General features: G+C 51.1%; 1 protein-coding gene and 1 pseudogene across 3 annotated transcripts in view; both read left to right on the top strand.

Annotated features, from left to right (window-relative positions):
- KSR2 (kinase suppressor of ras 2) overlaps positions 1-15,075 on the top strand; it is a 445,437-nt gene that overhangs the window by 323,606 nt on the left and 106,756 nt on the right. For all 3 annotated transcript variants that reach the window (XM_086681797.1, XM_086681798.1, XM_086681799.1), the window contains exon 7: positions 564-647. In XM_086681797.1, coding sequence (XP_086537923.1) covers positions 564-647 — 84 coding nt within the window. The remainder of the gene's footprint in view (positions 1-563; positions 648-15,075) is intronic.
- Positions 4,574-4,787, top strand: LOC112870550 (U2 spliceosomal RNA; annotated as a pseudogene).

The raw sequence follows: 15,075 nt of genomic DNA, 5'->3' as shown, positions 1-15,075 counted from the left end.
CTTCTGCTACTCACGTTTGAGGCCTCGGCTCTTCGGGGCAGGGGGGAGGCCCCCAGCAAAGCTCCCCAGATGGTTTGATTGGCAGAGAGGGGGCACCGGTCTGCCAGCCTCCCAGGAGGCTCCACCTCGCCTTGTGGTCCTCTGAGGGCAGTTCTAGCCCCCCACCCGTCACTCTGTCCCAGAACTGAAGTTGGCATACAGCAGACCACTGGGCAATACCTGTTGAACGAATGCAGGATTGTCATGAATGTCCAGGGGACAGTAGAGTCCCAGCCCAATCGAGTGAGCACTGACCACGTGCCAGGCGCTGTGAAGCCCCTTGACGTGCATAACCTGTTTCGTCCTCCCAGCACCTGTGAGGCCGGTCCTGCTTACCATCCCCACTTTACAGAGCGGGAGACTGAGGCTCCAGCGCCCAAACAACCTGATGAAGTCATGCTCCTCGGAAGAAGCCAGGCTGGACCCCGGGGCCTGTGCACTCACCCTTCACGTGGTTCATCCTGAGAGACAGCTGGGGGTCACCGTCACCTTAGCCCTGAACGTTTTCTGTCTCTTTTCCGCAGGTTTTCCACCAAGTACTGGATGTCTCAGACGTGCACAGTCTGTGGAAAAGGAATGCTTTTTGGCCTCAAGTGTAAAAATTGCAAGTAAGTGGCTGCACCAGGAAGTGTTTTCAGGGTGCCTGACGTCAGCTAGAGCCACGCTAGCCTTTGAACTAGCTTGCGGAAGCTTGGTTTCCTAGCTTTCGGGAGAATCGCTTGCCCTACGTTTCAGAACCGCGTCCTAAGTGAACCTCTGCCTTTGGGCAAGGGGTCAAGCAGCACAATTGTGAACGAAAACCAGAGCGGACGGATGGTGCCGGAGATGTTTACCGGGGTGTGTGGAGCCACGGCGGTACTCTGCATATTCACAGCATTTAACATGAGGGGTTGGCACAGTTTTTTTCTCTAGGTGACCGCATAGTCCGTATTTTAGACTTGGTGGGCCCAGGGGTCTCTGTTACAGCCACTCAGCCAGGCCTTGTAGCTCAAAAGCAACCGGAGACAATATGTAAACAAACGGGTGTGACCAATGTGTTTGTTCCAGTAAAACCTTATTTCCATAACTGCGCGGCCGGCTGGCTTTGGCTCCTCAGCTGTAGTTAGTTTCCCAGTTCCGGAGTTAGAGTTTGTGAAGTCCTTTTCCTCTTTACTTTTTCTCCTCTGCGTTGTTGGGGCAGGGGGGTGGGGGGTGGGCAGTGTTCTGATGCTCCCCATTTTAAAGATGTGAACGCTGAGTCTCGGCAAGGGGAAGTCACCTGCCTGCGGGCACACGGCCCCGACCCCCTAACTCCCCTTCCTTCTGTGGCATCATGTCGCTCTCGAGCTCTCACAACCCTCCCCTACTCCACACACGCATTCCCGGTCACAGCTGGCAAAAGGCAGGGAGGTGACAGAATAAAGCTGATGTCCAGTATGGGCTCTGGAGTCAGAGTAAGATAGGTTCAAATCCCGGCTCTGCGATGCTCTTGCTGTGTGACCTTGGGCAGTTCACCTCACCTTTCTGTTCCTGCCTGTGTGTGTGTATGTGTGTGTGTGTGTGTGTGCGCGCGCTTTATCTGCACGAAAGGAATAATTGTCACACCTGGCCGATCCGGTGTAAGCATTCAGTAAATCACAAAAGGACACAGCACGGTGCCAGCCTCTGAGCTCTGTCCTCTGTCAGAGGTCACAAGTGCCTTTTTGCCTGGCCTCCCTCTCTCTCTCCCTAAGCCTGTGTGAAATACCTCCCTGGTCCAATCCCTAGAAAATTGTCAGTAATATTCAGTGCATCTTTCCGTCTGCTTTATAGGAGCCATTTAGTTTCAAAGAATGTAGGAGTCCCTCTGTCCTTGTCCAGCCCAGGCTGGGAACTCCCATTCGGGCTCCTTCAGGCCCCCCAACATCCTGTCCCTTGAGGGAGGGGGGAGGGGACAGCAGCAGCGGCATAAGGCGAGGTGGGGAGACTATTACCAACTGGAGGCCCACGTCCCCACCTTGGTCTTCCTTAGACCCTGGTTCTCAGGTGAGGCCTCAGGATGGTGGCCTCTGGGCTTTCTGACTCCAAGGCCAGGCGGTGGGGTCCAACTTGAAGGCTGTCTGATGCGTCCCATACCTCAGCTGCTCGGGGCGGGGGTGGGTGGGTGGGGGGGGCTGTCTCATCCATGCGTAGTCACACCATGTTCTGAGGGGAAGCGGCAGCCCTCACATCCTCACACCTGCGGAGTGGAGGCTTTGAAGTCGGGTAATTAGGTGACAGGGACGCAGCCAGGAGTCCGTGAGGCTGAACACCTCCTGAGCCATTTAATTTTCAGCCCTAGAGGCGGAACTCTGAGGTGGCCTTTGCTCCTGTTCTCTGTTCCAGAAGTAATGAACAAAGACTCAGACCCTGCCAAGGGTTGGGGGAGGCCTCTGGGGAAGGGGTGGCGGCGGTGGGGGGGGGGGGATACCTGGGGGAGAAGCACAGGCTTTGGAAGCAGCCAGACCTGAGTTTGAGCCCCAGCTCAACTGCTGCATTCTCTGTATGAGCTTGAGCGAGAGGCTTGTTGTCCTGTCGCGACTCAGTTTTCTGGTCTGCAAAGTGGGTTGACGCTGGTGCCCTCAATAGAGCTACTGGAAGGAGCCAGTGGAATGTTCTTGCCCTCGATCACGGTGTTTCGTCAGAGAACGTTCTTCCTCACTCCACCTTGCGCAGAGATGGCTAGATAAGAGGCAGCATCCCAGCCACGTTTGGATTTTACCGTCGATCTTACCACTTTGCTCAGCTCTCAGAAAAGCTGCTGGAGCAGTGGAAGCAGAGTCCGGAGTTGCTATGACGTTCCGACATGCTTCCGGTGGTTTTTTTGACACTTGTGTAACGACAACCATTTTGAACTTGTGTTAACTACAACAGAGCTTAGAGCTATCTCTAGTACGTAATTATGAGCTGGCTTTATTTTTACTGCTGTCACCAGCTGAAGTTTGGATTCACTCTTCCATGAACCAAATCCTGCAGTTTTTGCGTGGTTTTGAAGATGGGCAAAATTTGGGACGCACTGATGGGCTGACAGAAGGGTTGGACGGGGGACAGAAACGGGGAACGCACAGACGCCGTCGTCAAGGGGTTTAGGGAAAGACGCACCTACAGAGAAGTGGATTTCGGGGGGACTGAAGTGCGTGCATAAAGAGAGTGACAGATGGCATTGCACCGAGGGGGCACAGAGAATGGGGAGGCAGCTTTTTAGAAAAAAATGGGCAGAACTGCTTGTTCGTTTACTCAGCTGTTTATGAGCAGCTACTCCATAAATGTGCCAGGAGCTCTTCTAGGCAGCAGGGAGATCACAGCGAATAAAACGCACAAAACCCCTGCCCTCCTGGACCTTACGTGCTAGGGGAGGGGAGGCACAGTAGGCAACCCAGTAAAATAGATCATCTGTGCAGAGGGTGCCAGAAACTAAAGAGAAGAAGGAAGCAGTGAAGGAAGAAGGGAAGGGCCGGGCTTAGGGCTAAGATTTTAATTAAAGTGCTCAGGGAAGACTTTATACTTGAACCGGAACTTTGGAAAAGCAGTGATGTGTGGCACTGGATATTTCCTGTTCTCCGGAAGCATTCCAGAGCCATGGATTTGAATCTGCCCTGAAGGCAATGACTTTTTTAGTTTGCTTGTTCTTTTTGTTGTTGTTGTTGTTTGTTTTTTAAACCTAAAGCAATGTTGGTTCTGTTGTTGCTAGAAACTCCCTGGGTGAAAAGGATTGGATTGGACCCTGGTGACTCTACAGTGGTCCCTGGGCCAGCAGCAGCAGCACCTGGGGGCTGTTTAGAAATGCAGACTCTCAGACCGTGCCCAGACCTGCTGCACCAGACTCTGCAATTTAAGAGACTATGCAATTTAATCACTGTCCTGGTGATTCTTGCACACATTAAGGTCTGAGAAGCACTCCTCTGGGTGATCTCCAAATTCCCTGTTAGAGCTGATTTTCTTTGTCTAGATAACGGGTCTCAAACTCGGGTGTGCATCAGAATCCCCTAGAGGGTGTGTTAAAACACAGATTCCCGGGCCTGCCCCAGAGTCTCCGACGCAGCAGGTCTGGGGTGGAGCCCCAGGATTTGCATTTCGGTAAGTTCCCTGGTGCAGCTGATGCTGCTGGTCCTGGGACCACTGCTCTACAAAAAAGTGGTAGTTTGCCAACATCAAGCTTTCTTTTCCAGCCTGACATTTCAGCACATGAGGTTTGTGTTTGGGGCTTTTGTTGTTTTTTTGTGGTTTTGTTTTTTTGTTTTTTGTTTTTACAGACTGGTCGATCTTTGCTCACTATTTTTCAGGCTTTTGTGCCGTGTTTCATCTCTTGGCCTCAGTCCTATAAACTTGATTCTTCTTCATCATCGTCTCTCCGGTAATATTTGTGTGATAAGCCAAACAGATAAGGCATGACTGGAACCCAGGCTGTAGGTCAGACACACACGCCTGCATTTGAATCCTGACTCTTCCACGAATAGCTGTGTGACCACTTCTGAGCCCCATTTCTTCTCCTGTCCAAAAAATATCTACCTCACTCAACTGTTTAAAAAAACAACAAATCGCTTCTCGGCCTTTTGGCTAAGATCAAGTGTAGTATCTGTTCTTATCAGTTTAAAAAAACAACAAAAATACAAACAAATAAACAAAACAAAAATTAAGTGAGCTAATACGTAAGGTAAAATGCTCAGTCTGTACCTGGCAGATTATAAGAACTTCATAAACGAAAGCTAATACTGTTACTAACTTCACGGATTAATTTTGGGGTACCCCCCCCACCCAGGAAGCCAGGATACTTGTGAACGTCTAACCCCCTTTCCTCCTGCCTCAGCTTAATGGCCACTTCCTCCGGAATTATCATCAGCTGTCTTGTTGGCGTTCTGAATAGAGAGATTAGCGAACTAATAGGAAATTATGCTCAGAAAGCAATTTGCAGTTATCTGAATTGAGGACTTTTCATCTAATAGGTTCATGAGCGCGGAATGGAGTTTCGTTCTAAGTGGTCGGATGTCAGCACCATCCACGTATTGTCTGCTGACTACAGATTCAGCTGCAGGAACGTGCTGATGGGTTTCCCAGCCCTCGTTCATGCCTTGTCTGCATCTTTCCTCCTCGGGGTCCTTCCACAGGTTTCCGCAGAGCTGAGTTCTGGTTCCTTGGAAACCCGTCCACCCCTATCTGCGTTTCTCACGGGATAGTGCACAGCGGTGAATTCCGTGGCTTGTGCTCTAGGCAGGGAGAGTTTGAACCGAGGTATTTTTGTGCATATGTGTGTTTTTTGGTTTTTTGTTTTGTTTGCTTTTACTGCATGGGCTGAGTATGGAAGGGAGGGGGACGTCTTTCAAAACTGTCGGTGGAGAAGTAGCATTTGAATTATCTGTCTCTCCTGCGTGTTTTAGCCTCCCCTCTCCCCACTCCTTCTTTTGGGTTGGGTTCAGTTCAGTCAGCATCTCTGGTTCGGTGTGTGCTGTGAGGGGCATTTCTGTGCTACCTCTTGGGGTTCGAAGGTGAAAGAGACACTGTTGCTGTCCTCCAGATGCTCACGGTCACTGCTAGTGGCTTAAAACTTAAAATCATCACATCTGAGTCCCTCCCAAGACTTCTTGGCCCAGACTCTGGCCATAGGGCGTAGAAACCTGCATATTTTTTTTATTTGTTTATTTATTGACAGAGAGAGAGAGGGAGAGAGCAGAGGAGGAGCAGAGAGAGAGGGAGAGAGAAAATCCCAAGCAGGCTCCACACTGTCACTGCAGAGCCCGATGTGGGGCTCAAACCTATGAACCACGAGGTTGTGATCTGAGTCGAAATCAAGAAGTCAGATTCTTGACTGACTGAGACACCCAGGTGCCCCGAAACCTGCATTTTTAAAATTTTTTTTTTCAACGTTTATTTATTTTTGGGACAGAGAGAGACAGAGCATGAACGGGGGAGGGGCAGAGAGAGAGGGAGACACAGAATCGGAAACAGGCTCCAGGCTCGAGCCATCAGCCCAGAGCCTGACGGCCTGATGCGGGGCTCGAACTCCCGGACCGCGAGATCGTGACCTGGCTGAAGTCGGACGCTTAACCGACTGCGCCACCCAGGCGCCCCAAAACCTGCATTTTTAATAAGCTTCCCAGAGGATTCAGATTTGCACTGGGGTGTGAGTGAGGAACATGGTTCTAGAAGGAGGGGTGAAGCAGGTAGGTAATTATTACTGTAGGGGGATGTGCCCAGGCTGCACCAGGCTGGGAAAGGGTGCATACATGACGCACATCAGGGGGGCTCTCCCGGAGGCCTTTGAAGTCTTGAGGGAGGAGGGACACCTGGGTGGCTCAGTGGGTTGAGTGTCTGACTTTGGCTCAGGTCATGATCTCGCGGTTTGTGAGTTCGAGCCCCATGTCGGGCTCTGCTGACAGCTCAGAGCCGGAAGCCTGCTTTGGATTCTGTCTCTGTCTCTGTCTCTGTCTCTCTCTCTCTCTCTCAAAAATAAATAAACATTAAGAAAACAAAAAAAGAAGCCCTTGAAGTCTTGAGGAAGGAGTGGGAAGTAGCCAGGTGGAGCAGGGGGAAGGGTGTTCTGGGCGAGGTCACAGGCAAGGACACAGGCACGGGCAAAGTCTGGATCAGGACTTAGAAGGACTCGAGCATATTTTTCGGTTGTTTGTCCTGGGCGGGGCCTGGGGGCCGGGGAATACCGATTCTTCTGTGCAGACGGGGCACCAGGCCAGGCCGCTGTGACTCGTGGGTGCTACCCCCTGTGGCTCCCAGCCTGGGCAGGGACCGCTCGCTCCCCGTCCAGCCCCGTTCCGTGAACCCTGGAGCTGTCATCTTGCTGGAGTGGGCCACTTGCCAAGGGCAAGGCCTTGGGGAGGACAGTGCTGGTATCAGGGTGGCCTTTGCTTCTTGCGGGAAAGTAGGAGCAGGCAGAAGCCAGGAGTTCAGATGCCCGGTCACCTGCTCTTATGGCCTGAGACGCGAGGGGTTTGGGAATCAGAATGTCTGGCAGGTGCTAAGTCTCCTTTTTCTCTAAGACCAGGGAGCAGTCGCTCCTCTGCTTTGAAGACAGAATGATGAAGTTAGCGGTCACAGAGCACAGTCTTCCCTCACCCACATGTGACTCGATGGTCTGCTTACCTTCCTGGCGACCTCATTTACCGGTTGCTGTGGGAGCTGCTGCAAACAGTTCATACCTGAGACCTCCCCGGCGGGGGGGGGGGGGGGGGGGGGTTGCCCTTGGGTGATTGTGGCTGCCTCACCCCAAGGTGCCCAGGAAGAAGCCTCCCCCTGCTCTGGGTGGCTCAGAGCCAGGTGCAGGGTACAGAAGGCCAGCCTGCTTGCCTCAAGGCAGACACGCTCAGTGGTGCAGTTCGCAGCCCAGAGCCCCGGGGGGGGATCAGGCTGAGACTAGAGTCACCTGAAGCCACATCTTTGCTTAGCTTCTCCCCCATTCCTTATCCAGCTTCCCCCGCAAAGGAAACAGCCTCTCTTGGAGAACTCTCTCCACTCACAAGAACACCCATCTCAGGATCGGCTTCTAAGGAACCCAACTTAGCATAATAAAACAACAGCAGGGGGCAGAGAGAGCTGTTTAGGTCCTGGCTCTGCCCCATCCTGGCTGTGTGATTCTGGGGAAGTTTCTAAACCTCTCTGAATTGGATGTCATAGGACCTGTGAGTGCACCAATCGCATTAATGACTTGAGGATTCCCTCAAATCAGAATCTTTCAATAAGTTGGTCAGCATGTATTAAGTTGCAGAAACGGATTTTCTATTAATGCAAAGAAGGAAGAGAACCCTACTCACTAAATCACCTGCGTGGGTTGAAGTGAGGGAAAGTTCTGGAAAATGTAGCACATTTCCTCCTTTTCCATAGTTCTTGTTCCCCATTTGTCTTTTAGGATATTCTGAACCATCCTTCTTGGGAGACATGTTCAAGCATTTATAATCGGGTTTCTCAACCTCAGAACCATTGAAATTGGGGGCCTGATAATTCCTTGTTTGGGCAACTGCCCTGTGCATTGCAGGATAATTAGCAGCGTCACTGGCCTCCACCCCCAAATGCCAGGAGCACCCCCAACACACACAGACACACACACACACACACACACACACACACACACACACACACACACATACTCCATCCCAAGTTGTGACAACCAAAAATGTTTCCAGACATTGCCAGATCTTCCCAGGGGGAGCAGAATTGCCCTTGGTGGAATTGCCTCTGGTTTATATAGTGAAACAGTCATTGCCAACCAATGGGACTGTAGTATACTTGTAATTCAGTTCTAGAGTGCCGCTTTAATATTTATTTATTTTTGAGAGAGAGAGTGCATGCATGGGAGAGGGGCAGAGAGAGAGGGAGACACAGAATCCGAAACATGCTCCGGGCTCTGAGCTGTCAGTACAGAGCCCGATGCAGGGCTCGAACCCACAAACCGCAAAATCATGACCTGAGCTGAAGTCGGACGCTCAACCGACTGAGCCACGCAGGCGCCCCTGGAGTGCCAACTTTAGAGTGCCATTACAATATTCAATAATGTGATCAAACATCTCGGTTTGCCTGGGACTTTCCTGGGTTTAGCACTGGAAGTCCCGTGTCCCAGGTGACCCATGTTGGTTGGGGCATGTCTGTGCAAATAGAAACATTTCCTGTGTTCTGATTTAGGTCACTGCCCACTTCTGTAGGGGTGAGACCCATAATCATTTCCCTGGGAAGGTAAAAAGTGAGTTTAGAAAACTGAGTTAACTAGCCCAAGACTTCCAATTTATTCCAGTGTTTGAATGCCCTTTAAACACGTTCCTTCTCCTTCTGCCTTCGGTAGCTTGGCTGGATGTGCTCGCACTTATTTCTTTCCATATAAGCTGGCACTTTACTAATTTTCATTAAAAAAACTTTTTTTTAATGTTCTTATTTATTTTTGAGAGACAGACAGAGCATGAGCAGGGGAGGGGCGAAGAGGGAGGGGGAGACACAGAATCTGAAGCAGTCTCCAGGCTCTGAGCTGTCAGCACAGAGCCCGACGTGGGGCTCAAACCTGTGAATCGTGAGATTATGACCTGAGCTGAAGTCGGATGCTCAACCGACTGAGCCACCCCGGCGCCTCTACTGATTTTCATTTCAATGAGCCGTGGCTCTGTTATTGGATCTTTCTATTTGGATTTTGTGTACTTATTGGTTCTTCTCTGGGGCTGTATGTTCTCCTAACCTGTGTTTTTGCATCAGAATACCGTGTTTTATCTGAAAGTTTCCTGGTTTTGCACAGTGACTCCAGCCACAGGTGATGAGGTGGAAGTGTGGAGTAAGCCATGGTTGGTTTGAGCAACGGGGTGCACTCATTTTTCTGGCCCTGGAAAGACTGAGGAGTTGATGAACACGATGCTGCAGCTGCCGTGAAGTTCCTGGAAGCTTCGGGAATTTATACCCCACACAGGATATTGGCAGGATATAATTATAAGCATGCATTTCAGAGATCACCAGCTTGAAGCCTGAACTTACTTTTCCATTAATAGAAACATTTCTGTTTTTGCAACAATCAGAATGGGAATTCACGGTCCCTTATGGGAGTTTTTGCCTAGTACGTGCAAAACTTTGGGTCCAATCACAGTTGTATGTGGAGGATGATTATTTTACTGGAGGGGCACCTGGGTGGCCCAGTAGGTAAGCATCCGACTCTCGATTTTGTCTCAGGTCATGATTTCACGGTTCATGAGATCAAGCCCTGCTTTGGGCTCCGTGCTGACAGTGCAGAGTCTGTGTGGGATTCTCTCTCTCCCTCTCTCTCTGTCCCCACCCCACTCTCTCAAAAAAAAAAAAAAAAGTAAAGAAAACAACTTAAAAAATAATAATTCTGCTAGACGCTGAGGTGGGCATTGAGTGTGATGGATGGTGCTGATGGGATCATGTATTGAGGGCTTACTAAGTGCTGGACATTTTGCTGAACAGCTCGCATGCATGATCTCATGTAATCCTTGCAACAACCCTGGAAGGTAGGGTCTGTTCCTCCCCATTTTACAGATGAAGAAACGGAGGCCTTCAGGAGTAAATCCAAAGTCTCCCAGTAGGTAGATCTGCTCATCAAACCACCGGTCTCTCTGACTCAGCATCCCAGACTCTTAGCCACTTTACGTGGGTAAAGGGCCAGCCACACAGTAGGCCAGCAACAAATGCTAGCCCCCTCTCTGCTTCTCCTTGACTTAAACAGGCAGAATGGAAGATGCAAATCTGATCTCAACCTGACCTCAGACCAGAGCTAGTAATCTTTTTCCTCCTCATTCCCCGAGCCTGCTACCCTCTCCTCTATTTCTTGAATTGAAAGATGGCGAAGGTGGGGGGCCGTTCCCGGGGGGGCTCGGTCGGTTAAGCGTCCGACTTCATCTCAGGTCATGATCTCGCAGTTCACGGGTTCGAGCCCTGCGTCGGGCTCTGTGCTGACAGCTCAGAGCATGGAGCGTGTTTCGGATTCTGTGTCTCCCTTCCTTTCTGCCCCTCCCCCGCTCATGCTCTGTCTTCCTCTCTCTCTCTCTCAAAAATAAATAAAAACATTAAAATATATATTAAAAAAAGGAAGATAGCAAACGGGTCTTTGTGTTCTGATGAACACCTGCGGGTCCTAGGAACCAAGAAAACTCTGTGGTCACTCTCTCCTCTCCTGGGGAAGTTGCAGGATGGGGAGGGGGGGACATCTCCAACAGCTAATAAGTCCACATCTTTCCTGCAGTATATCCTGTTATGGAGAGAAGTGCTGGGTTTTCCTGATCATTTTTCATTATTTTTTGGAGCCTGCGGTATGATTTATATGTTAACACTCCCCACCAACCTTGTTCATCTCTGTTGTTGGGTTTTTTGTTGTTGTTGTTGTTGTCATTTTTTTTTTCTTACCCAGTCGCGGGCCAAAGAGCTCAGCCTCACTGAGTTGTCAGCGGGAAGGGGAAGAAGTGTTTTGATATCCTCCACTGAGAGCATATGGGGCATTTCTCGGAGCATTGGCTTAAATGAGAGACCACAGGGGAACCAAGATGAGACAGAACTGCTCAGTTGGGGGAGTCAGTGAAACAAGCCCCACTATAAAGGGGGCAATGATTTGGTTTTGTGATATTGCAAGACGCCTTGAGGAGCACTTAGTGCGGTGACCTGGGAGAAGGAGAGCAGAAAGCAGGAAGTCAGGAATATAATGCGTGAGGGAGCTTTGTGCCCTTTAATTGTACATATTCTGCCCGTAGAAGTGGGCGGGGCGGGGAGGGGGGGAGGGGGTCTTTGCAAAATGCATATCCAGCCTTTGCCTCCCCGCTTAAAATCCTTCCTTGGTTCTCCCTTGCTGTCAGGGTAAATCCAGGCTCCCAGTGATACGCTGTGCCGTCCCTTACGGAGCTGTCCTTTCGCCCCTCTCACTGCCTCCCTCCTTGAACCCAGGACTCCAGCATCACTGAAGTCTCAACCCCTGCAGTAGGCCACCTGCCCACCAATCAACACATGCTCGCACCGCCTTGTGTTGCTTCTGCCTGGATCTCCCTTGCACACTTCGGCCAGCTCCCATTTATCTTTCAGGCTCAGCTCGGTCACCTCTTCCTGCAGGACGCCCTCCTGGACTCCCCTCAGGTCCAAAGTGCCACGCCCGGTCCTTCACCGTCATCCCACGTAATGTAACTACGTTGTCTTCGCCCGTGTACCTGCCTGTCTCTCTGACCGGACTTCAAACTAGTTGAGGGTAGGGCTCTGCCCGTGTCCTTCACTCTCTGTGCCCCCAGGGCCGGCACGGCACTTGGCACGTAGAAAGCGCTCAGGAAATGTTTGTTGGTGGAGTAGATCTCAAAAGGAGCTTCTGGAGGGAAAGTGGCTCTTGCCAACCCAAGCCCCCGAGAACCTAGTTCCGATCCACAGGGGATCCTTTCTAGAAAAGGGGCAACTCTGAGGCAGTGGGATGGATGGAAAGATGTTCGTGATCGGAATAGTAAGAGATGGGTTTACATACCTGGATGGCGAACGGTGTGCTGGATCTTGGCAAGAGAGATGATTAAAGAGAGAATTCTTGCCCTGTTTTATTACACACACCCTGGGGCCTCACCCCACACCTGGCACAGAGGAGGAAGGCAATCACATCTTTATGTGCATGAATGAATGAATGACCCTGACTCTGCTCTTTACTGTCTGTATGAGTGGCCTGCTTCCTGAGCCTCAGTCTTCCTGACTTTGAAATGGGCATGGTGGTTTCCACCCTTCATGGCTGTGTTTTTCAGAATAAACAGGTTACATAAGAGGTAGGCGTTTCTTTAACGTTCCCTCATTCAGATGCTGGGAGCCAGGTTTTCAAAACATCGTTTGTTCTCTGTAAGGAAGGGCTGTGCCCTGCTCATATGGATTGCAAAGCAAGCTGGGGTGACGAGACAAAGTCAGGGTCAGGGAGTTGGGCTGCAGACTTTGTAAATTGGTTACAACTGCCCAGTGAACCATTTGAAATGGACGTGACTGTGTTCACCAGCAGGAATTTTGCCCGCCCCCCTTCGGGGAAGGCTAGCCTTCTGATCCCAGCGCCACACGGGTCTCTGGGCTCTCGTCTGCCCCACAGGAAGGCTGGGGGCCATGACAGATCCATTAAGGAAACAGCAAAGCTGCTCATTTGTCCCCCACCGTTCCCGGGCAAGGTCCATGCAAGTCCATGTGCTTCTGGCCCAACCCCTGTCCTGACCTCACTGTGGGGAAGAGGGGACCTTGAGAGAAGAATGCGGAGACGGACACACCTGCATTTCACAAACTGTGAGAGATTCCTTTTATAAGAAATAGGAATCATTATTCAAGAAGCCTTTTGATAGAGACCATTCACGCCCGCACACCGGGGCGGTCAGTGGCATTCGATGGCTTTCCCTTCTGCCCTTCCTTCCTTGTCTTTCCTTTTCTCTCCTTCTGTGTCTGTAGTGTTTATGCAGCATGTATTATGCACCAGCCCCCAGGCCAGGCACTGAAAGGGGGGAAGGAAGGGGAGGCTACAGGGATGAGGAAGACCCAGATCTTGCCCTCAAGATAAATTCACACATTTAACTGTCAGACGGAGAGGATGTCTCATTTAGCCAGCAGCTCCTTTGGGGAACAAGATATCCCACGAAAGCAACTTTTCTCCTTTCTCTATAACTGAAGCTTATCCTATTAGCTTTGAAAGTTAAAAAAAAAAAAAAAAATTAACCTTCTTCAATGAAAAGTCTTAAATAAATCCTTTCCAAGTTTCCAGGCTGCGTGAGGTTCGCGTGGCATTCCCTGTGTCCACTCAAGTTGTTTCAGGCTGTCTAAGGAAACCTTGACCTGTGTGCTGCCTTGGTGGACCCCACTCGGGCATTTTTTGGTGAGATCCTCACTACGGTTTTGCAGACGAGGAACCTGGATCTCAGCAAGGCGGACGGATGTCCCCTTGGTGTGGGGAGGGCAGAACTGTGGTTCAGGCTCATGTTGGCTTGACTCGGAAACCCAAGCTTCTAACTGCTTCGGGAACCCCATATGACCTTTCCCTGGTGCCTGGCGTTGTTCAGAGCCACGATGCTAACTCATGGTGCTCCTCTGGGCCAAGTTTGATAGGGAGCTTTGTCCTGTCAGCTGTGTGGCCCCCCCCAGCCCTCCCTTTTCTCTATGTGGAACGAAGCACCTGGAGAAACAAATTCATTAAGGACCGTGGGCCGCAGACCCACAAGGGACAGGGAGTAGAGGCTCGGCTTTGGTGTGAGAGCTTTGGAATGGCCGCATTGGGTTTTGAGCCTCCTTTCATGATCATGGTGTCCTGTTTGGGCTCGCCTCTTTCTCAAGGCCTCAAAACAAGGATTCGAGGGCAAGTGTATTGAAGAGGTGAACAGACCATGCCAGCGGGGGAGCGGGGGAGTGAGACCAGGAAGGGAAGGAAGGAAGCCAGCACTGGGTGCTTCGCTGGGCAGGTAACGGCTCTGGGTAGCTGGCGTCCAGTCTCCCCTCTGACACCTCTGAGCCGTCCCACCCAAGGGGGAGGAGACTGGGATCGTCACCAGCCAGGTCCCACCCGTGGGTGTTTCAAAGCTCCAGGCATTGCAGTCAGCCCACAATTCAGCAAGAGAAAGTCCTCCACTGGAGAAAGTCCTCCACTGGAGAAAGTCCTCCACTGTCTCAGGGGCTTGAGACACAAACTAGCAATAATAAGAATGACTATAACAAAAACAGCAGCACCTGCTACTTCAAGTAATCATCCTGGGCACCCGCATGTGTCATATCGTTAGTTTTCTCTGCGGCTACGCAACTGCGGATACTACGTTTCTTTGCAGCTACAGATACTATGATTGTCTCCATTTTACAGATGACGAGACTGTGGCTCAGAGCGGGTCGGCGACCTACTCAAGTTGTCACAGCCAGGAAGTGATAATGCCGGGCCTTGAACCCAGATCCCTGCTTCATATTTTCCTGACCCCATTTTGCCTTTTTGGAGGGGAGGGTGCTGTATTCTGGAAGATCTAGGCTTCTGGACAGCCCTTGTTTGGGAAGTAGAATGTGTCTTCCTCATTCAGTGGTTCTGGCATTCACTCACTGAACACCCACGTTCCCGGCAAAGACCGAATCAGAGCCTTGGAGGTTGAGCCTTGGGGGTCTGATTTGGAAGCAGGCGGTCGGCCTTAGTTTTCCCTTCTATGGGCAGTGAAAGGAAAAGTCTCATCTGGGTGGAATCCTGTGCATTTCCTTCTCTGGCTCCTTCTTCCCCTGCCCTTGAGGGTCTGTATCATTTCAGCGCTAGGCTAGTCGGCCCACTCAGTTGGTAGATGCCAGTGCTCCACCTACCTCTGTGCAAAGGGTTAAGTGTCTCAGCGTGAAAGTTCTCTGGGCTTTTCTGCAAGAGCAGTGGCTGTGCCCCCCTTGCTAGGGCCGCCCTTTGAAGTGCTGGCCAGAGGGACAAGCGTTCCATCTCCCACCTTTTGGCCAGAGATGAAGGAAGGCTTTTCTCTAACTGCAAAAGACAAGCAACGAGGGATACCGGAGGGGATCATGCCTGGGGGAGGCAGGGCACGGGCTGAGGTCACAGGAGGCTCTGCCTGCCCGTCCTGGTTCGGGCGCGGTCCAGCTGTGGCATGGGACTGTCTG

The sequence above is a fragment of the Puma concolor genome, chromosome D3, assembly GCF_028749965.1.
Source record: "Puma concolor isolate L17-30 chromosome D3, mPumCon1.1.hap2, whole genome shotgun sequence".
NCBI lineage: Eukaryota > Metazoa > Chordata > Mammalia > Carnivora > Felidae > Puma > Puma concolor.
Note: the sequence above shows the minus strand (reverse complement) of the source record. Positions and strands in the feature narration are given on the sequence as shown.